The sequence below is a fragment of the Pelmatolapia mariae genome, linkage group LG5, assembly GCF_036321145.2.
Source record: "Pelmatolapia mariae isolate MD_Pm_ZW linkage group LG5, Pm_UMD_F_2, whole genome shotgun sequence".
Lineage (NCBI taxonomy): Eukaryota > Metazoa > Chordata > Actinopteri > Cichliformes > Cichlidae > Pelmatolapia > Pelmatolapia mariae.
In genome coordinates this window covers 26,292,455-26,314,952 of record NC_086231.1, presented here as the reverse complement: position 1 = coordinate 26,314,952, position 22,498 = coordinate 26,292,455, and the positions used below count along the sequence as shown (strand labels likewise).

Sequence of the window (22,498 nt, the reverse complement as noted above, 5' to 3'; positions counted from 1 at the left end):
GATCATCCTGTCTGGTGGTAATTTTGGCACTTATGACTGTTAAAAAGAGGCCAAAACCTCCCACAAGGCTTTATAGAGCTGAAGGAACCGGAAGAGTCTTAGTCATTTTGTCCAGTGTTAAAATAAACAAAGTGATAGCCTTGCAGGATTAAACTTGGCACTAGAAAAGTTGATTTTTTTTTAAATAAATTTTTTAATCTAAAGCTAAACTGTAAAAGATGTCTGTTTACTTGTTTTTGCATTTGTCATTAAAGGGTGAATATTTAGATGTAGAAAGAAAATACTGGGTGCAAGGCAGAAACACAACTAGAACTACATCTAATGATAAATTCCTTTGATTAGTCAACAGATTATTTAATGTTATTGCTATGTTAATATTAAAATACTTGATGTTGCTCTTCTCCTGCTTTGTGTTATGTTTTGTGTGTGCTCGCTTTGCATACATCGATGTACTCTCTCACACTGGAGTGCATGCTGCTGTGTAAGCAGCTGCATTCTGTCTGGATAAAATAGCATCTGTAGCACTTAATTGATCTTAGAGTTACTCTGTATTAAAATATGAAACTGCATTGATTCTAATGGTCTGCAGGAGGTGACAGGTTAGGTTGCCAAAAGAAAATGGCTTGCATGTGAGAATGAGAAAATTACAGTACTGTTAATTGTTATATGACCTCATTAAAACACTGTCTTAGTAAATTTGTGGTCTCAGTCGCTTGTTTGAAGTCTAATTTGCCACTACATTATATTCCGCTGATACCACCAGTAAAAGTAAAGTAGATAATAAAAGGTATTCTTCAGGGCTGTGGTGCCCTTTGCTTTCACAGTCAAATTCAACTCTCACTCAGCACACCTGATGATGATGATGATGATGATCTGTCAAGATTGGTGACCTATCCAGGGTGTACCCTGCCTGCAGCAGCTAGGACATTGTAAGGTTTGGTTTTGGTGGTCATACACTCTGTCGTCATTAACAAGAAAGTTTTATTTTGAGCGTTACTCTGAGAACATTCAGATCAAAGAAATTACATCATGGTTCTTTTTATATAGAGTACAAGTGCATACATGTTAGAGCAGATGTAATTTACAAGTGCAGAACTTGCTGGATGGTCTGTAACGCATGACTGTTGCTTTGACCATCGTGGTCATCCATCATCTGCTTCGTGTCTCTTCTCCCACAGGTCAGGGTCAGCAGGAAAGTATTTATAGCGTGCCTAGATGCCTCAGTGTGTCTCTCCGGTATGTGTAGTCAGCCATGCTGAAAGGCACCTGCGTTCAGTGTCGCCGTCCACTGTTGCACCCGTGTGTGCGTTAGTTTCCTGCGTGATTCAATTTTGTGCTCACGTAGTCGCGAAGCGCTCCAAATGAGCGGAGGCACAGGCCTTCTGCTATCTAACACAAGCCCGGAGGGCTGTACGGCGCATGTGCATTTTTTTCTTCTTCCTCTTCTGGTACAAGCAAAGAGAAGGATTCATCATTTCATGTGATGGTGTGTCAGGTTGTGTCACATTGAAAGGCTAGTCCTGTCAGAATGGCACATGAAAGGCTTCGTGTCACCACATAAGTCTCAGAACAGCAGAATACTAAGATTGTTCCACACATTTTATTGCATTTTGAAGCTTTGCTGTTTTTTCCTCCCTCAAAGCGGATCTTAAACCAAAAGTCTGACTTTTTATGCTTTCTTTCATTTGTCCCATCTTGCCTTTAGTCCCTACTTTTCTGTCCTATCGCACTGTCTCGTTAAGCTGGCATGCACCTCGCATTTTTCTCCGCCTCTCCCTCTTTTTCTCTCATATGGAAGACGAGCTGTGGCACGCAAGAAATTTGTATCAGCCGGCGTGCACCTTGCAAAACGACAGATACACAGTGAAGAAATGAAAAGAATGAGGATAGAAAGATGTAGAAAGGAGGTCAGAGAACATGGGTAAACTCGCTGCACAGCTAGGATCTTGCCGCTAATATTTTCCTTGTAGTTTCACTTTGGTGTCAGCTCATATCTCAGTAAATGTCTTGGCATTTATGAACCTAGCAGATAAAGACTTTTCTGTATGCCAGCCCTGAGAAGGGAAGGGAGGAAGAAAAAGCTTGAGCTTGGCACTTGCACGTAGCTCAACATCATCCCCTGCAGGCTGATAAATGTACTGCGCTGTTGCGTTGAAATGAACTGCTACCAGCTGGGTTAAATAAACAGGAGTAGATGTGTTGAATAGTGAACAGCATTGATTCACTCCAAGCAGCGGTCAGCACTTATAGAAGCTCATGCAGTGAGTGCAGGGTCAAATAGACAGGACATCCTGTCAGGGATAATGGAGGCTTGTCTTTGTTGACATTCAGGGTGAAAACTGTTAGGCGCACGAGTCTTCCTGTTTGTCTAATTGGATTCTATTCATATTTTATGTTGAGTTTGACTGTGAAAAGTAGTGATTTACGTGCTGGCCTTCACTGTCGACATAGTTGAGTCTTGAAATTGTTTCCTTCTCAAACCCTCCCTAACCTCTCCCTTCATTCCTCATTTTCCTGTCTTTTTCATCTCTTCTTCTTTCCACTCGAGTTTTCCTGGTTCCCCTTTTATCTTTCTCTTTCTCTTTCCTATAATGAGCCCCATGTGAAACTGTCTTCGTGTAATTAAAATGCACACCATTCATCTGGGAGGAAGGGAGTCTCCTTAATCTGCGTCAACCCACATTTTAGCCTCTGAGGATTGCCTGCTGCATGCCACACTCACACACACTTCCCAGTTTCACTCCTCTCTCTCTCGACACTCCTACCACCATTCCTCATTGTTTGAGCCCAGCTGTGCTCTGCCGTGTCACATTCAGTGTCGTGCACACAGAAACCGACTGAATGCTGGTGTTTTTCTGTGTTCATTAGATGCAAATTAAGAGGGATGACTGAGTTTAATTGATGTATTCAGGCTGTTAGCTCTACGTGCAGCCTGTTTTTTCTCCAGGTGCTGAAAAGCAGATTTGTCCCCCTTATACAACCTCCTTCTTCCCAAGAACTCCGGGGAATTAACCTGTGCTTACTAACAAAATACAAAAACAAGCTCACCTTCAGTGATCCTCACAAGATAACCATGTTTCAGTAGATATTTAGCACAGGTTTTTATGTGTTCCTTATTTTATTCCTCTTTTCATTTTTGGCCTTTGGAGACCTTGTGTGTGTTTTGCACTGGAGTCTGTGTCACGGTATGTTCTCTTGGCAGAGGAAGCTGACACACCTCAGTGTGCTTGTGTAGTTTGTGGATGGGTCAGAGCATGTCTAACATGCTGCGTTCACTAAACAAGCACAGCCCTAAAACTTAGCTAAATTATATTCTGTTAATTAGGACTGCGCTCTAATGACATTGCCGTGGGAAATGAGCTGTTGATTTCAATTAGCGTGCCTTATTTTGGTAAAGCCTCTCTCTTGTATTTGAAGTCAGTATACTCATGTAAGGCAGTGTCAAACAGAGTATGCGTATCTGTAGCCTGGAGGTTCATGTTTTAGCAGTAACTGTATTTTAGAGAAGCAGATTCTCAATAGCCAGGGTTAAATCTAGTTCAGCTTGAGAGCTAAGTTGATTAACATCTCTTGTGTAAACCATCTGGACTAACATCTGTTCACTGAAGTCTCCACCAGCTGTAGTAAAACTTTGTTCTGACATCAGTAACAGATATGAGCCCTGCAGATATTTGTACCATTTATTTATGCAGTATTTCAGAAAAGTATCTGATGAAACCTAAATTATGTTCTGCTGTGATTTTATTTGATAGATGTTTGAGTTAGCTCTGACTTATTCTGTGATTTATTCTGATCAGATTTTTTTAGGTTGTTCTTTTGAATGTTTTTTACATAGTTATGTGGTGTGGTGTAGTATGACTCAAATTAGGGTAAAAAATGTTGGACTAAAGTAAAGTGCTGTTCATAAATGATGTTTTGTAGGATAAATGTAGATGGAAAAATTCATTATTCATTACAAAAACAAAAGTTGATCTGTGTATAAAAGATGGGACTCGACTTCAGCAGGGGGCGAGCCCTGTCGTTGCCAAAAACTCAGATAAAAAATGGTTGTATGGAGCTCCACAATGGGAGTCTTAAAGTAAAAATCCCATTCATATTCTCCATAGGGATTTTGATTATGAGCCATAATGCTTTAGGCATTGAGAGTAGACTTTCAACGAGCTGTGACGCTGAAATGATGGTATGATATCAACCTTGTTTTAATAAAATCTCGTGTTATTCACGATGTCGTGGAAAAGAAATTATTCTTCCCACAATCCTCAATTGCAACCGCGAAGACTGATGGATGGAGACCGCCATTACTATGGAAGCGTTTAAACCAGAAAATGTCAGGTCACTTGAAAAACCATGAGTAGTTACTTCACTGTTAAAAGTGAACAATCTTATACCTTTGGCTTTTCCATATTCTGTTTTTTTTTGTGATGCAGATCAAATCTTTGTATGTAGCTGCTTGGCTTGGTTCAAGGCTTTAAACTCTTTATATAAGGATCTGATGAAATGGCAATGGAGAAAATGAATGGGAGGTTCACTTCAGAAACCGGACCTCTAAAAAAAAAAAAAAAGGTCTTTTAGGAAATTACCCTACTGCTGTCTTTATTTATGACTTCAGTGAAAAATTTCCACGTGAATTTATGCTTAAAATCGCCGGTTTCAGATTTGATTGAATACAACGTGGCGTTCGTTTTGGAAATTATGGCTCTCTGAGGATGAAGCGAGCTATGAGCCTACCTTGTGATTGAAAAGTCACGACCCCACATAAAAGTGCAGTGTCCCTCGCTTTTTAAGTCAGGTCCACCCCTCACGTGTGACATCTGGCTTTAAAACACCAAGATGGCGACAGCCACTAAACACTGGGTGACGTAATTGTGGCTACGGTGGTGTTTTGTAGACTGTGGTGTGGAGAAAGATGTGCTTTTGTGAACTTGTATACAGATACAAAGCACAAAACTCCATGTAGATCGCCACAGATCAAAGCTCCCAGTACAAAATCTGACCCTCTGATCTGATTGGATTTCCTCGATCTTGAGATACATTGTAACGGTCCAATCAGAAGAGAAATGGTGATGGTTGCTTTACCAGTTATAGTTCTGGCCTAATTGCTGCTGCAGGACCCAAATGGAGAAGTAGATTTACAAAACGCACTGTTGCGTAGGGCCTTCAGCAACCAGAGGATTTTGAAAACGCACTACACTTTTCAGGAAATGGAACCACCTGCTCTCTGATTGGACACTTTAAGCCCATACAGAAAACAATTTTGTGTAGATTTGTTTTACAAATTGTCAGATGTTTAATTACAACTACAAACTTTAGACCTATCTATGAGCATCACATTACATGATCAAACTCTCACTAATTGCTAAATCCAAAGGATCTAGTGGACTGTTGCCTAAAAGAACATCTGCGCCGCAGTTTCCTTACGTGTTGTGCGTTATGTCACACTGAAAAGTTGTAAGGAAGAAGTTTCAACTTCATTTAAGCAAGTAAGTTCACAGTCCTCCTGACTTTGTCTTCTTGTGGACCAGAAGTCGAGCCGCACTGTTGAGTGTTAGGTACACCTGTGTGTGTGCTGGCCCTGCCGCTGCTTCTAGCCATCTTTGAATGGAAGGTTTTATCACACACCATACTTGGTATTTACTTTAAAGTGACAGATGTGTTGTTTCTGCCTCTTTGCTTTTATGGGTGTGCTTCTTTGCCGCTACCAAGTAAGAGATGAAGGCGCGCGCAGAGCTGGCTGCAGTAGTGTAAACAGTGTGCTGCTGTGTCCATAATGAAACTCTGTGGAATGTATCCGGGCTTCTGTGTCCAGAGAGGAGACTCTGCTGTGAAACCCTGTCAACTGGCATTTTAACCACGTTAATCGTGTTTATCACGGTAGCGCTAAGGTGCTCCAAGTGGATCTGGTATTGCTCTGGCTCAGTTTCTACTGTGCCTCCTCTCTGTCTGGGAAACCTTGCAGACCAAATTACCACTGTACTCATGATACTTCGGTATACCCAGCATGAGTTAGTCTCCAGCTAAACTGTGGCAAGAAAACGCACTTGTATATTTACGATTATAATTAAAGGACTAAATATAATGCAACATGCAGCATTAAAAAGTAGTCATGAGTCATGAGTAACCTGAGCAGAGCTTACGCTACCAGTGTGAAGGAGGGGCTGATTACAGCCCCTTATATACCTTTGTGATACCACTCCCATAGTTGGGCATGTCTGTGTTGATAAGAGCTCCGATTGCTTTCAGCTTTCCTCAGTTCACCACATTGTGTACTCCTTCAGTTGCTCAGACCCTGGACACTTTTTCAGAGGATTGTTGTGATCTGTGTGAGTAGTGTTTCTACTTAAGCTTTCTTACTTAAGCTTTCAGGCAGCTACTTCGGAGCTGGCATAGCAATGAAGGGGTGAACCTTACCCCCTGGCATTATTTTTAACCCCTCCTTCCCTCTCTCCGTGATCCTCTCTCCCTCCTCGTCTCTCGTTCTGCTGCACTGATGGTAGAGTTAAGAAAGGCAGTTCCTGCCTGGCAAACGTTGTTTAGGTTGCCCTCTTCCTCCTCTGATTCTTTTCGTCTCTGTATTTGTGCCTCTTCACTTCCTTGCGTGTACAGTCTTTGCATTTCTCAGAGGTATGTCTCATGTGCTGGTTACTTTAGCTATGGGTTGGACTGCTGACCCAGTGTTTAATTTTAGGAAGTGGTTAAGCTTGCTAACCTATGTTGAATACTCCCTAGCTATATATCAGACTTTGTTATAGAAGGTTAGAGAGTGCTGTGTGCTATTTAAATAGATTTTAGTCAGCGCTTTAGCGATACAGAATGAGACTTAATGCTGATCATTACTGTTTTGGTTATATACTTTAACTTTGTTAGTTTTACTGCTTTAGATTGGCAGCAGTTGTGGCTTTACCTGTAACACACTGGTATACTGACGGTGTGTTTAAACTGTAATTATTTAGAGTTGCTTTATTCATAAAACACATCTTATTGAATCAAGTTTATTCTTCAATTTAGGGTCTTATTTTTTAGGACTTGTGAAATTCTGCAAGAGAAACTAAACCCTGCTCTGGTGGGTGAGTAGGCTAAAATAAGCCTGAGTATTCAGTAATACAGCCTGTGCTCATCATTAAATCCCCTTTAATGTTATGTGTCCTTCTACCTACTTGTTGGGACTGCTTAATTAGTAGTTGTTTTCTTGGCCTGCATTCCTCTGAGGGACCTGTCTGCGTTTAGATGGTAAATATGTCCGTGTGTATACCTGTGTGCAGATTTGACAGCAACCCTTTAAACCATTTCACAATTGCAGGCAGGAGAGGGTCAATAAGTAACGACAGGAGTGGTCATGACTGCCTGCATGATTCAACTTTTACAACTCCACTCCCTCTGATGTCAGCGCTCTTGGGGGTTTTGACAGGTTGCGAAAGAAGCAGTAATTACTTGGTGTTCGTGTATGCAAGGAGCATATCATGAGTCGAATATTATTCACTAGAAGTTCATTGAAAGTACTAACTTTTCAGAAGTGCACCAACATGTCCACTCAACATCGATATAGGCCTTGTTTTATGCTATTGGACTTTTAGCAGATTGGAGTCTTTGATAGATGGCAGTCACTGACTTTTTCCCCCCCCCGTTCCATCACATTGGTTTTGTGCTGAATGCTCAAAGATCTTGTGATAGCGCGCTCTGATTTCTTTCTTTCCCATAGACAGAGTCATGAGAGCTATGATGTTAGAGGTTAGTAATACATTTTTTAAAAATGGCAGCTATTAAAGCTCTCAAGGATACCTAATACATCAAAGTACAAGACCATAAATAATTGAACGACAAAAGTTAAAATTCAAGATAGGATATGGCATAACCAGATGCTAATCAATCTGTTTTGTTTTTTTGTTTTTTTTGTGTATATAGATGCTTTGTTGGCGGACCTCGAGTCCACAACATCCCACATCTCGAAACACCCCCTTTTCCTGTCTGAAGAGGCCGCCTACTCCTTTCCTGTGCGGGGTCAGACCCAGCAAGACATCTGCTCTCCATCCCAAGTCCCACCTACTCCCTCAGACCAAGCTCTGAATGGAGTAGAAGAAATAGAGGTAAATGCATGCATGCTGTAAATGTTGGGGAATTAACCAAAGACTGTTTCGTTTCAAATGCTGCTTGTTGAACTCATGGATGAGAAGTGAATTAGTTGCTGCATTGATCCTCTAAATTCACTGTTGTTACTTTACCTTCCTTATTTCAGTCTGTCAGCACAGCGCAGAGAAGTCCTTGGTCTAGAGATAGCAGCAGTCTAGGCCAACCCACCGGTGGAGAGGACCACGTGTACAGGTTAGAGGTCATGTTAAGTCTCAACGAAGCTCTTGAGACATCTTTCCTCCAACAACAACAACAACAACAACAAAACTCAGTACAGCTAAATTTTTTTAGAATATGTTTCTGAGTAGAAACTAATAAGTAAAAACATTTGATCAGAAATAACCATTTCCACTTGGTGCTAAGCTTGAAACAAGATGTTGTTGATGATAAATGTTGTTTCATGTCTCTGCCCTGTTCAGTCTCCCTAATAAACATAAGAGCAGTGACTCATCAGCTGGTGCAATGAACTCACTGGGCAGCAACCTGTCTGAGCTGGACCGCCTGCTGTTGGAGCTCAACGCTGTGCAGCAAAGCACCCCTGCCTTCGCCACAGAAGGTACAATCAGAGGTTATTTACAGTTTATGAAATGCTCCCTCATGTTTCTCTGAAGGAATGTAGATGTCACCATCTAAATATGGTACTTCTGTTTTTGTGGTATTACACAATGGTGTCATTCTTTCCACTGTATTCTGTTACTGTTTCAGTGTTTGCACTTCACACTATATATGCATTTTAGCTCTAAACAGGATATGCATTCATCTTTTTTCTTTTTTTCTTTATGCCGTAGAGGAAGCAGCTCCACCGCTGCCTGGCAGCAGCATTGTCCACCACGTACAGGAGAATGGAGTCTCCGCTGCAGGTAAAGCCATTCCTCCTGCGGTGGAGAAGCCCAAACGTAGTGGACCCACTCGAGGAATCGAGGACGTTCGACCAAGTGTGGAGAGCCTTCTGAATGAATTGGAAAGCTCTGTCCCAGCACCACAGTAAGACCAAAAATTGTTACAGAAAAACTGGATTTGTACTACCGAGAAATTTGTGCCCATGTATTTTATGCTGGCATGAACCACTTTTATGCTGTACATGGTTTTATATTTGTATTTATTTTTTAAAAATCCAGTCATTTTGGTTGACGGTGGTGTTTCTCTCACTAGCCCCACACCGTTGGTGGTGTCAGATGAGCAAACAGATGGACAAGAAACGCTGTCACAACAACAAGCCAGAATGTCTGCCTCCTCTGCCACACGAGAGCTGGATGAGCTAATGGCCTCCCTGTCTGACTTCAAAGTGCAAAGCAATGTGAGTATGGTTCAGAAGTGGGTTGACTTTGGGTTGATTGAGGACAGTTATTTTTGGTATGTGTGGCCGTTTAGAATTTAGCTGTACTGGATGTTTTTGCATCTCTTAATTATAGAAAGTTGTTTGTTTTTTTTTTGGCATTTGCCTGTTTTTAGGTCTTATTTTTATGAGCAGCATTTCTGCAACATTACAGTGACCAAGGTTTTTTTTTTTTTTTTTTTTTTAATTTGTTGTCAGTATTTGTGATGACATCATTCATTTGTGTTGAAACAAAAAATTTTTAGTATTACAGTAACTTTCCAGGTTTTGCTTTGTGTGATGCTCTTTACTGTCCTTTCTCTTTCACTCTCATCTCATTCTTTATTTTCCTGGTCTCTTTCTCTTTTCTCTACCACTGTGTATGTCTTGTGTTTGTATGTACATTGCACCCTTCACATAATTGCACCTGATTTAGTCTGGCTCTCAGGTGTCTGTGAATCAAGATGCAGTTGACCCATTATTAGTTGCTGGTTCACCGGTTATCCACCCAATAACTAACCCACCTATAACGCCTCAGATTGGTTCCCCTGATACTCCTCTACCCAATAGTTACACTGCTCCGTCCTGTACACCGCTCCTGCTGGAACTCCACATAGATGAAGATGGTGGTTCAGCTCTTGCATCTTCACCTCTTTCTGCTGTAGCAATAGCATCATCTAAGAGCCTTCAGTACTCTCAGATCCAACAGAAGGCTAATGATGGCACTGTCACTTCTGAGATCTCACATGTTGAGAGCTTTAGTATTTCCAGTACTATAAAAACCTCCAGTGAAACTGAAGTTGACACCCCCACTCATATAATAACTAAAGAGTATGCTAGTCCAGGTCCTGCTGCCACGAGCTCCAAACCCGTGGTTGTTTCTAAAAGTCCTGTTACAAAAAGCCCGAGTCCCACTGTTAAAGGCAAGAGTCCCAGTCCTCCTGATGTTGAATGTAAAAGCCCGGTCCTTAAAAGTCTCAGTCCTGCTCCTGTAAGTCAAAGTCCACAAACAGAAATACAGAGGGGTAGCCCAGTTACCGTGCCAACCACCATGGAAACAGTGCCCAAGTCAGCTAGTCCATTAACACTTCCGAGACTTTCAAGTCCAAAGATTTCAAGTCCTGTAACAATTCCTAATATCTCTAGTTCTCCAGCTGTATCCAAAAGCTCCAGTCCTGAAACAGTGCCAAAAGATACTTGTCCCAAGAGTCCTGCTCCAGTTAGTGGGAAAACATACATATTTCTAAGCAACAGCAGTCCCAGAGTGTCTCCAGTTTCGGTCGCCACTGTGCCATCAAGTAGCTTGTATGCACCTCTTACAGAAAGTCAGGGAGGTGAAGTGCTGGGTTTAACGTGGCCATGCCGGGAGCCTTTTTTGGATGATACTTTAGAGAAACTCTTATCAACCAACTCCACTCGACCGGGTGAGAACCAGCCACCGACTGCTTTTGTGCCCGGGGAAGAAGACAGATCTTGGGAGGAGGAAGATGGATTTTATCCAGATCTTAGCCTAGAGGGAACCCTGACACCCATGACTGAGTCCAGCTGGATGGATGAGTGCTTTACCCCCTCCACCTGCCCTGGGACTCCAGATGCAACGCTGGACTTGCCCATACAGCAACCCTCTGCTGTTGACCGTCTATCTGCTTCTGGTCAAGTAGGAGGCTCAGCTTGACTCTTCCAAAATAAGCTGCTGGCACGAAGCTACAGAGGATATAATACGTTGTGGCTCCCTTTTAATTGGCATGTGGCTAAGATATAAATTGTATCTGGAAGTAATGGCAGAAGGGTTGTATTAATTGGTTGTTCAAGCAAAATGCCGAAAAGCTTATTTTGGGCAAGCAGCTCTACAAGTACTCAAGGAGCTGTGCAATAGTACAAACATGTCAAGATGAGGAGAAATTCCTCAGTCTCTGTGGTGTGATGCATGTGGTGTCATATAGCAATTTCAGAATGGCTTGAGGGAGAAGTCGCTGTGTGGAGATCAGTTGTGGCTGATGTTGAAAGCTTTGCTGAAAAGATGTCTCTGCACGCCCCCACTTGCTTCATTGACATTGCTGTGTTAGTCATAGCACCTGACATGTCATGTTCAAGCTTTTAATCACTGACACCGCCAATACGAAAAGACCCAGAGTCCACAGTAAAAGGGATATTTTTTCCCTTCCCTTTTTTGCATTTGCAGATGAATTTAAAATGCACACTAGAGCTCTGTTAGTTTAATCTTTGGCCCTGCTTTGGCATGTGCAGAGCTTTATGAAGGCATTTTGTTATAGACTGGTGTTTTCCATCGAGCATGCCTTGCCATGGATTTCCGGCAGGTTTTATGTTGATATTAAAGAATGAGCCTGTGCAGGAGGCTGATGCTCGGCTTCTGCAAACAAAATCAATTAAATATGCCTGACAGAAAAACTGCATAGCATTTTGACCCCAGCCGCTGCGTGAGGGTTTTTGCATTTGAGTGAGAAACCCACTTCTGGGCCTATCCTGCTTGTGATTGATTTTTTTTTTCTGGCGTATGGCACAATTCCAGCTTCCCACACCAACTTGTTGTCTGCTCTCCAGCTCAAGTCAGTTATCCGCCGCACCAAAGAGACGTCCAACGTGCACCCAATGTACAGGGAGGGAATGTTGAGACGTAAAATGGGACCTATCATTATAAATAAAAGCAACTCGCAAGATCGACTTATTGAAGAGCTGCAGGGAAAACTGGGGATCGGGCGGTTGGAGCGCAGGCGTAAACAACAGCCCGATGACTGGCTGACGGAGGGAGTCATTGTTACATCCAACCCACAGCGGACACGAGAGGAAGGGATTCAGCCATCTGTGGATAAGGTAGCAGGATGAAGGTGGAGATGAAAAGCCTCACTGATGGTGTAGTTTATGCCTCTTTGGCTTTTGATCACAGGATTAACTGGCAGATATTAGATATTTATCATTTTTCAAACTTAACCATAAAATTTTACTTGTTATTGGCAAACAGTTTAAACAGTTTCACTTTTCGGGCCAGTATAGTTTTCCTTTTTTGTGTCTGATGTTTCCTCTCCTTTCCTCGCTGCTTTCTGTTTCCTTCTTCCTCCCAGATCATCATCCCTCCCGAATCACCCGCCCCACAGAGAAAAGTCCTTCCCCCTCCACTGTCTCCCCCAGCTCTCAAAAAGCCACCCCCCGTCAAGCAGACTCCTCCGCCACTACCTCCTCCCCCTCCAACCCCACCTCCTCCTCGAGAACCTACCCCTCCACCTCCCAAGGAACCTAGTCCTCCTCCTCTTCCTCCTCCTCCTCCCCCACCTCCTCCTCCTCCCAGGGAGCCCACACCTCCCCCTGTCCAACCTCCTCCATCACCTAGCCCTCCACCCAAGCCGGTCACGCCACCCCCGCCTGCCAAGCTCTTTGTATCAGTGGGTTGTCAGACAGAGTACGACCCCATCTTTCCACCGATTCAGGCACGGATCACCTTTCTTCCATCCTCCTCCTCTAACGTCATTCTTTCCACTTTCTGTCACACTTTGAATTGTTTTACTTGAGCTTGTTTGTTGACTACTTGGATATGTATGGGCGTTAAGGAATTTGTCCAGTCACTCGTTCTGTTTTTGGCCCTTGGTGTCAAACAGGTAACCTCATGAAGGCTTTGTCTGCAGTCCAGTCACAGGGGTGCTGACATTCAGGCTAGAAAGACTGAGCCCACATTTTAATTCTGACATCCAGTGGCGCCAAGAACAGTGTGTTAGAGTGGAGAGGAGAATTTAAGAGCTTAGAGGAAAGCAGAGTGTAACTCCCTGATATTCCCGTTACACTAAGAGTCCTGCCATGCATAGGAATGGAAGGATTGCAGTGCCACTGAAACCTAATCTGCCGCATGACAGCACAGTTACCATCACAATTATAGCATGTCTCACAAGACTTAAGTCAACATGTCCCATTATGTCAGACACCAACCTGTTGAAGCTGAATGTCTTATACAATCATGCTCTTAGAAAATATAGTGCCTTTAAGCAACTTTGTTAGAACCTGCTTTAGCAGATTAGCACAACCATGGTAAAATACCCAGGAAAAGGCTGTGTTTTTAATTTTATCAAATGTATGGAGGTCGTGTGTGTGGTGGTGGGGGGGGGGGGGTCATGCAGCATAGGTGCTATTTTATCCTTCAGTGGAATGTAGGAGTCATGAAGCTCCAATGACAACACCACCTGAGAAGGTCTGTGTTTGCTTGCATTACAGTCACCAGACACATTTACACATACATGTTAATATTTAAGGCCTGTTAACATAGATTAGGGCTGATCTAGGTGAAAATATTGGAGCTCAGATTTCATAGGCCATCAACTACAAAGACAGTAGAGACGCTGAGGTGACTTATAGCACACAGGTAGCCATTGTAGCTTCCACTGTCTGCATCCACTTGTTGGTCAAAGCAACTACGCCTCTAAACATCCTTTAATAAACTATAAACTTATAGTTTCTGCACTTTAGCGTTGAGTTTTCATTCCTGGAGGTTTCTAGGTTTCTTTGTAGTTTACATGTAAGTCTCACACCTCAAGGGTCCCTGGTTCAAAGCCAGGAGGAGACACAAATCCCTTTGGGGCTGCATCAGGAAGGGCATCCAGTGTGAAAATGTGCCAAATCAAATATGCCGAGCCATCTGCTTTGGTGAGCCCTTGTGAATAAGAGGGCAGCCAAAGGAAGCTTTTTAAATTAATAAACTCTCAGAAAATGTTATGTTTATGCTATATCGACTTCTGGAAAACACCACTGCGAGTTTAAAATTGTTCTTCTGAGTGCAGTTTAAATCCCAGTTACAAAGACAGCTACATGAAGTCCAGTAAGTGTGCAAGAAAAATGAAAACACAAATTCTAGCAGTGGTGCGATTCACTCACACTAACTGATATTATACTGAGGTTGTATATTGAAGCATCTGAATGGTGTAATTAAACACTTTGCTTTTCCATCTCTGTCAGATCCATTCACCGGGAAAGACTTCTCCCTCTCCTGCCCCCAAAGCAGCTAACAAGCTGGACAACATGCTGGGAAGCTTGCAGTCTGACCTCAACAAACTTGGCGTCCAGACGGTGGCTAAAGGGGTCTGCGGTGCTTGTAAGAAACCGATTGCTGGGCAGGTAACAGCACAGAAACATGTAAACATACATGTGTGTTGAATGTGGCTCACATACTAAACTTTTAACTCGTCTATTTTTAGACGCGTGTGCTCGCAGGCTGTTATTTTTATGCACGAATACCCAGTGGGATTTTGCACACATTAATGCAGTTTTCTGTTAATGGTATGGTGAAGAGAAGATTGCACTTTAGATTTATTTGCACAATGAGTGCTGTGTTGGCTCATGTTTCACTTGCTTCTGGCTGTTGCTTAACCTCAAAGCTGCTTAGTCTATCAATAGCCCACCTTTCATTTAGTTTACAGCCAATAAGTGGGCTAATAAATACAATGTGTGTTTCGTTTTACCAAAGTGTAGCTTTAAGCTCAATATAAGTACATGAAGTCTTCTCCTCGCGTTAGTTTCACTAACTTATCTGGATTTCAGCAGCAGCTCCTCCAGAAAAATGATATTTTGCGATACTTTGAATTTAGAGAGGCTTAATGTTTTCACAGGATTATAAAGATGTTTTTACTTATGTGAAACAAGATGATTGTAAATATGAAGTAAATATGGTTGTTATTCCTTTTAAACTTTGAGTTGCAAACATCTGCTGCTGTTTGCAGGATTCCCTTTGCTGCTCTCATGCTCTGCTGCAGAGATTTTCTCTGCTGAGCCAGGTCTTTTCTCCTTGCAGCTCATTAATTTTTCATGCACCGTGTCTCCCCACACCAGGTGGTGACTGCCATGGGCAGAACGTGGCACCCCGAGCACTTCGTGTGCACTCACTGCCAGGAGGAGATCGGCTCTAGGAACTTCTTTGAGCGCGATGGGCACCCTTACTGCGAGAAAGATTACCACAACCTGTTTTCACCGCGATGCCACTACTGCAATGGACCCATACTGGATGTTAGTAATGCAAGCTTCAACACACACACACACACATATACGCATACATGGTTGTATACAGAGAATGGGCAGATAATATTTATTTATTCATAACTTAATGGATGAGGGTCTTACTGGAAACAATGTGTTGGAAAGTGCTTTTCTTTCTCAATCACTTACGCTGATAGTCAGGCATATAAATATAGCATGCATGCACAAGGTCCTAGAAGCAGTTGGAGCAAAGTGACTTCTAGTTTCCTTGTGCATGTAGGAAGTAATGCATTATTCTGTAACATATGAACACATTACAAGTTAAGGTTACAGATGCTATTCATCCTCCTTCATATCCATTCATAAAGCAGCTGTTGACTGAGTTTGATATAGGCTTGGTTAATGGTTTAGTGTTTTTGTGTTCACTGGTTGGGATCTAACTGAGGTGCACGGTAGGTAGTAGCTTTTGCCAAAACAGTAGAAAGAGAATTTTAAAGTGAAATTAGATTTTTGTTGTGTTGTTGGCTGGCTTTAGTGCAGTGACTGAGGCGATAGGAGATGCAGGTCTGTAAAGCTTTCCAAATTGTAGGGCTGCTTCCTTGTTAAACTGCAATGTGTTGTGTGATTTTTTTAATTGTTAAAAAACTGAATAATAAAATATGTATTTTAAAGATGCTTAATTAGGCAAGCAATGTCAGTGTTTTGTTATAAGTATCGGATTATAAGTATCTCAAATAACATCCACAACGCTGATGCACACTTGCTTTTTTCGTTTCTGTTATCTTCACGGTGACACACTCCCATTGAGGCCTTTTTTTTCCCACCCATTATTCACACTTGCACACGCATTATGCTCAGGGTACTGCAAGGGAAGCAGACAGTGAGCAGTGAACCAGTATGAGTCACTTCTAAGGCTTCCTGACTGATACTTATATAGTGTTTGACGTCTGCAATTCATCCAGCCTTGCTTGCTTCCTTCTCTGTTCTAAGAGTGGTTGAACTTAATGAAACAAAAAAAGGAAGACTTTATCAGTGAAGGGGTAGAATTTTTTATCTTGTAAATATGCGAGACTACCACTGACATGAACACTTATTTATTTATATATATATATATATGTATATGTATGTGTGTGTGTGTGTTATCTATAGAGAGAGAGAGAGGTTATCGTCTGTTATGCATCTTTATTTTTAGCTGTTTTATTTGATCATGAGTTGCTCTTTTATTAATTTTAATTCACTTTGGTGATGCTCAGTTGCATACACAGTTCTGTGTCCTGCTGTAATATCCTTAATTATCTTTGCATCTGCTTGTTGAGATGATAAATTGCATTTCTTAAGATTGCCTCATTGCGCCTCCTGGTGGCAAAGCAGAGAATCACTTCCTAGAAGTTAGTAACAGTGATTTACAGCAAGTAGCTGTCGCTCAGCTGAAACTATGCAGTTGTGAACATGTTTAGATTTTTTGTTACGTGATTACTGTGGGTGTCCCTCCACCTGAAGCTGTTGGAAACTGCTTGAAGGCCTGAGAAGCATGAGCTAAATGTCGCCGTATTCCTGCTCATCTCTCTGTGAACGTGCCAGTCCTCTTTCTTCTCAATTACTGATGTCCGTTTCCTTCATGCTTACTGTGGACTTCCATGAGAATCGGCTGGTTCTTTGTGTGTTTATATTGGCTTAAAGCAGGGATGTCAAGCTCATTTTACATTGTAGACCACATATAGCCCACTTTGATCTTAAATGGGTCAGACCAGTGAAACCCATGAAAAATGTGCAAATTATAGAAAAAGTTAGTTAATCGCCCAGACTGTCCTGTAATTATAAAATATAAAGTTTATAAAGTTTTTGCTAATTTACCTTAGACAGCAACTTTCCTATCATTTAATTTTTTTGTCTGTTTAATAATTACTTTGGAGTATGAATGCCAATGGATATGAGCAATCTTTATCAATAGGATAATCTATAAAACCTATGAAAATACAGGTAAAGGATAAAATCTATGCACTCCTTCACATTTTTTAAAGCCGTCCAGGGGGCCGCACACGAGTCTTCACTGGGCTGATTCTGGCCCTTGGGCCTTATGTTTGACACCCCTTCCTTAAAGAGATTGTGAATGTCTAACCATTTACTTTGTCTTTTTGTTGACAGAAAGTAGTGACTGCTTTGGACAAGACTTGGCATCCAGACCACTTCTTCTGCGCTCAGTGTGGAGCCTTTTTTGGACCAGAAGGTACCAGCACACAGTCTTTGGCATGTGTTGAATTAGAATGCTTTCATTATTATTATAAAAAGAAGAGTGCAGTGTGAATCAGTGATTCTTTGCTTCTCTTCTAGGTTTCCATGAGAAGGATGGAAAGGCATACTGCAGAAAGGATTACTTTGACATGTTTGCCCCTAAATGTGGTGGATGTGCCCGTGCCATCCTTGAGAACTACATTTCTGCTCTTAACTCGCTCTGGCACCCTGAATGCTTTGTCTGCAGGGTGAGTCACCGGGTGTATCTGCAGTGTGTTAGAATCAAGAGAAGCCTCTCCACAGAGCACTTTTGTCATTAAAAATATCTGCTGTCTTCCAGGAGTGCTTCACGCCATTTATAAATGGCAGCTTCTTTGACCACGACGGCCAGCCGTACTGCGAGGCTCACTACCATGAGCGGCGTGGCTCGCTGTGCTCTGGCTGCCAGAAGCCCATCACCGGCCGCTGCATCACAGCCATGGGCAAGAAGTTCCACCCCGAGCACTTTGTGTGCGCCTTCTGCCTCAAGCAGCTTAATAAGGGCACCTTCAAAGAGCAAAATGACAAGCCCTACTGCCACGCCTGCTTTGTTAAGCTCTTCAGTTAGACTCTGTGCCTGTGTGCCAATGTGTGTGTACATGCGTCCTCACGTTTGATGTCTAAATGCACATGTGGATGTATGTGCACTTGTATGTTTATCTGCATCTATGAGTCAGTGGTTTTTCAGACAGAAGGCGTTAAGGTGAGAAATGTTTCCTGACTATTAACTCCTGATACTGGAGGGACTTTCCGGGTTGCCCAACCTCTTAGGTTTGGCCTTTTACACTTTTACTAAAGAGATTTTTAACAGAGCCCAAAGAGATTTTTATTTTGCTCCTGCGCTTGACAGGATAAGGGAAGGTTTTTTTTTTTTTTTAATTTCCCCTTCTGTGTGTGTGTGTGTGTGTGTGTGTGTGTACATAAGTAAGCATATGAGAATCAAGATAAGAGCCCTGATTTGCAAATGATTTTCTGCCCCCGCTGCAGGGCAACATCCTGCATCATGTGGCGGTGAGTCTATGTTGGCTAGTTTAATGCAGATATGTAACAGTTGTTTGATTGCATGGACCACAGAGAGTTGCGCAGTTTTAATGTATGTGGAGAGTTGAATACACAGTGCTTGGCTAATGAGTGTTTAAAAAAATATGTATTTTTCTAGATTTGGAAACTATTGAGGTGCCATTTAAAATAACTATGAAAACTCCCCGTATGTACATATATATGTATATGAAGCGCATATGTACACTGAGACACACACTGAACCATTTCTCCTTTACTTGTTTAAAATACTCGTCCAGTCTCAGCACACGCCAACAGCAGCTCTTGATGAGACCATCTTCAGGTGCATTTTCTAAGTTGGTCCTCCTGACATGAGTTCTTGTTTTTTCTACAGTTTTTCTATGGAAATGAACCCAGGTGTTTTCACAGTTTAAACATAGGTTACTCACATTTCTGCTCACATTTCTAGCCTGATTATTTCCCAATAAAAGTGAAATCAAACATTTCATTTGATTTCACTTATATATTATATTCTAATTATATACATTAGAATATAATCATATTGGATCTGTTTGCGGAACTGGTGCAACCTCAGTGTGTGTGTTCTTTACGTAAACAACTTTCAGATGAAATCGAATGACTACAAAAATAAACATAGGTCAGTGAGGACGGTATATATAGTTTGGCTGACATTGTGAGAATTTTTATATATTTTTTTAATTTATGAGAGAAAAAAAAAAGCCAAAACAAAGCTGATTTCACTGCTGTTTACCTCCAGTTACCACACAATAAATGAAAGCAAATTTTAATCAAAATAATCTCATTTACACATTTTCCACATTTTGCTGTTGCTACTAACGTACATTTATCACTGTTTTAAATCTTATTAATAAGGCCGGGGTAAAGATTTAAGATGTGTTTGTTCTTTTCATTTCAATGCATGCTAACTTCTTATATGTGGAGTTTGATCAGCACCAGCTGCCAGTTGCTGTTACAATCAGAATCTAAATTTGTATACGTGTGAAACGCTCGACTCTGTGACACAACTGTGTTTTGTCACCGTTTTGATGGAAATTTATATATTTTTGAGCTGCAGAGGCTCGGCCTGATATGCAAAGAGCTGGCTCTGTTGACATGTAGCCTGACAGTAGTTTACCCTGGTCTCATTCCTTCACACACACGCACGCGTATACCAGCTTGGATTCCAGTGTGTCAGTATTTTCTTCAGTATTTTTTTTTATGTTTTTATATGATTTGTGATCCTGCTGTCAGAGTGATATTGCTGCAAAGCTCACATCAAACATCACAAGTTTGATGTGAGCGTTAGCTGGACAGAAATCACAACATGAAACCAAGCCAGGGCCAAGCCTTTAGCGAAATTCACTTAATGACTTTTAGCAGCTTTTTTTGAATTGTACCTTTTTTGCCACATAAAGATTGTTTTTTTCTTTTTGACATTAATCTCTATAAATTTAAAACTATTAATACACGGTATCTATATCCAGATTGTTTTTACTTTGAGAAAATATCTCTTGTGCCAAATGTGTCAATGCAATAAGGTCTTATACACTGTGGAGTTCTCAGCCTTTTCCTGTGATTCGACTCCTTTTGGGCTGAACTCTGGGAGGGCTTCATCTGCTGTGGTGCATCTTAACCCCAAACTATACACTGTAACAGACAAGCCGAGGTGAAGCCTGCTGTACCGAGTCATTCAGCAGACACTGTGGTGTTCACCTGTAGCAGATTGAGAGTACTGGATGTAGCAGGGGCAATGTCGATGTTCGATCACGGGGTTGAGTCTTCAGTTAAAATGAGAATGCCTCATAAAAAGAAAATTAATTCTGCTCATGTATATTTGTCTTCTTACAGGTATTGCCTTATAGTTTTTGCTTCTTTCAATGAATTCATGAGAGAAATTTAAGCTTTTTACTGTTAATGCAGTTAATCGACTTTGCTTTTTAAATGGAGACCTTCATGTGATCTTTTCTCTTTGTGGGTGGGGCGTAAGCCTATGTGGGTCCTGATTCTTCTGCAAATAAAATATCAAATATTTATTTCTGGCCTTGTTTTGTCATTTTTACATTGTGTGCTTAGTACTGTGCAAAAGTATTGAGTCACTCTCAATTTTATATTTTGCTTTCAAGGAGTCAGACTGGTATTTTTTTTTTTTGTTTGTTTGGTTTTTTTTAAGTCTTGTCTAAAGTAGTACTTCTCCAAGATTTCTGAAGGTCTTTCAGTTTGACTTTGGCCATTGGCTTTTTTTCTTCCACTCATTCTCAGTCTACTCCTTGCCTTTGACCATTTTCAGAGGAACGATTTCTTTTTTCTTTTTTGTTTGCTAAGCCACTTAACACCGAGCTATGAATCATTCATGCTCCTGGCTCAATAGATGAACTAATGTATCTTTAGGAACTGTCTTGCTGGTCTCATCAGAAATTGTGTCAGTGGAAGGGTGACTGTCAAGAAGCCATTCTTAAAGAAGGGAAATGGCAAGTAAATCAGTATTGATCTGATGGAGTGATAAATCCAAATTTTACATTTTTGGTTCAAATAATCAGTATGAACAGAGGTAAGGAAAGAAGTACAACAGTGAGTGTCTACAGCCTTCTGCAAAACATGGTGGAGGCTCTATCATGATTTGGGGCTGCATTTGGTGTTGGGACTCTCTTCAAAGCTGATGAATTATGAATGCAGAAAAGTACAGCTAGGTTTTGATCCATGCAGTACCATCTGGAAAGTGTCTGATTAGCAACAACTTCAATTTTCAGCATAACAGTGATCCAAAACAGTGTTAATGCAATAAAAGCATGTTTTGATAGTCTCCCATTATGTTGTTGTTGTTTTTTAAACTGTTAAAAGTACAAAGCCTTGTAAACTGAATTTTCATGTTTCAATGAATTGTCATTTTCCTTGTAACTTTAAAAAAAAGATGAGGGTGGGTTTAAAATTTTGCATAGTGATGTACATTGTTCAGAATCTCAGGACTGTATTAAAGTTGGACTGTAAATAGAGTGATGCAGAAGAAATTTTAGTCAACATTTTACAAGCACACAGTGTGTACGTCTAACAATTTTTATTTCACATTATCAAAGGGATCATTAGAGTTGGTAGGAAACATTTATGCTGGTTCTACCCTTTCAGCTTACAACCTTAAAACAGGTGCATGCCTGCTGAAAAAATAATTAAAAGAAAAAATATTTAAAAACATTTTAGTTTATTCAAACCTTTATAAGAGGTTGATTCCCCTGAATAAGTTAAATAATCCAAGGTATGGCAAGGCATTTTGGACTCCTGAGGTGAAATAAAACTACCTCAAAAAGTTCAGTAAACATCGATTATGAGCAAGTCTCCATGTTCCCACTCTACAAATAAAAAGTTACCAGATCACCAGGTCAATAAACTTGACAAACACAAGGACATGACAGTGCATCTCTCCGGTAAGGAAAGATTCTGATCTGAAGTCTGAACTCGGTGAGAGCTTGAAGCTTGCCAGTGAGCACAGACAGCTGTGGAGTGCTGTCCAGAATCTCCAAGTATCTAAGATGTTGCAGGTGACGAAGCTGCAAGAAATCTTGCTCCGGCACACGTTCATGGCGGATTTTAAGACTTTTGAGCTTTGGAAACAGCCGTGGGATTTCAGCGGTGTGAGATCCCAGATGTGAGGGCCAGGGGTCTATATGGAGGTGGAGGAGATTTGGCACCTGCACCGCTATGGCAGCCATGTCCTTTGAAGTGAGTCCTGCAACGCACAGCGTGAGACTGGTCACGGTTGCTGGAATGGAGGTGATGTACTTATTAACCGGGGGGCCCTTAACGATG

The 22,498-nt window shown here is 41.4% G+C and overlaps 1 protein-coding gene across 1 annotated transcript in view; it reads left to right on the top strand.

Moving 5' to 3' along the window:
• Positions 1-20,733, top strand: part of LOC134627971 (paxillin-like) — a 30,276-nt gene extending 9,543 nt beyond the window's left edge. Inside the window, exons 2-11 of the mRNA XM_063474495.1 lie at positions 7,900-8,081; positions 8,231-8,316; positions 8,544-8,680; positions 8,913-9,108; positions 9,277-9,421; positions 14,396-14,554; positions 15,266-15,439; positions 17,555-17,636; positions 17,741-17,889; positions 17,982-20,733. Of these exons, the coding sequence (XP_063330565.1) occupies positions 7,900-8,081; positions 8,231-8,316; positions 8,544-8,680; positions 8,913-9,108; positions 9,277-9,421; positions 14,396-14,554; positions 15,266-15,439; positions 17,555-17,636; positions 17,741-17,889; positions 17,982-18,248 (1,577 nt within the window). The 3' untranslated portion in view covers positions 18,249-20,733. The remainder of the gene's footprint in view (positions 1-7,899; positions 8,082-8,230; positions 8,317-8,543; positions 8,681-8,912; positions 9,109-9,276; positions 9,422-14,395; positions 14,555-15,265; positions 15,440-17,554; positions 17,637-17,740; positions 17,890-17,981) is intronic.
• Positions 20,734-22,498: the final 1,765 nt, after the last annotated feature.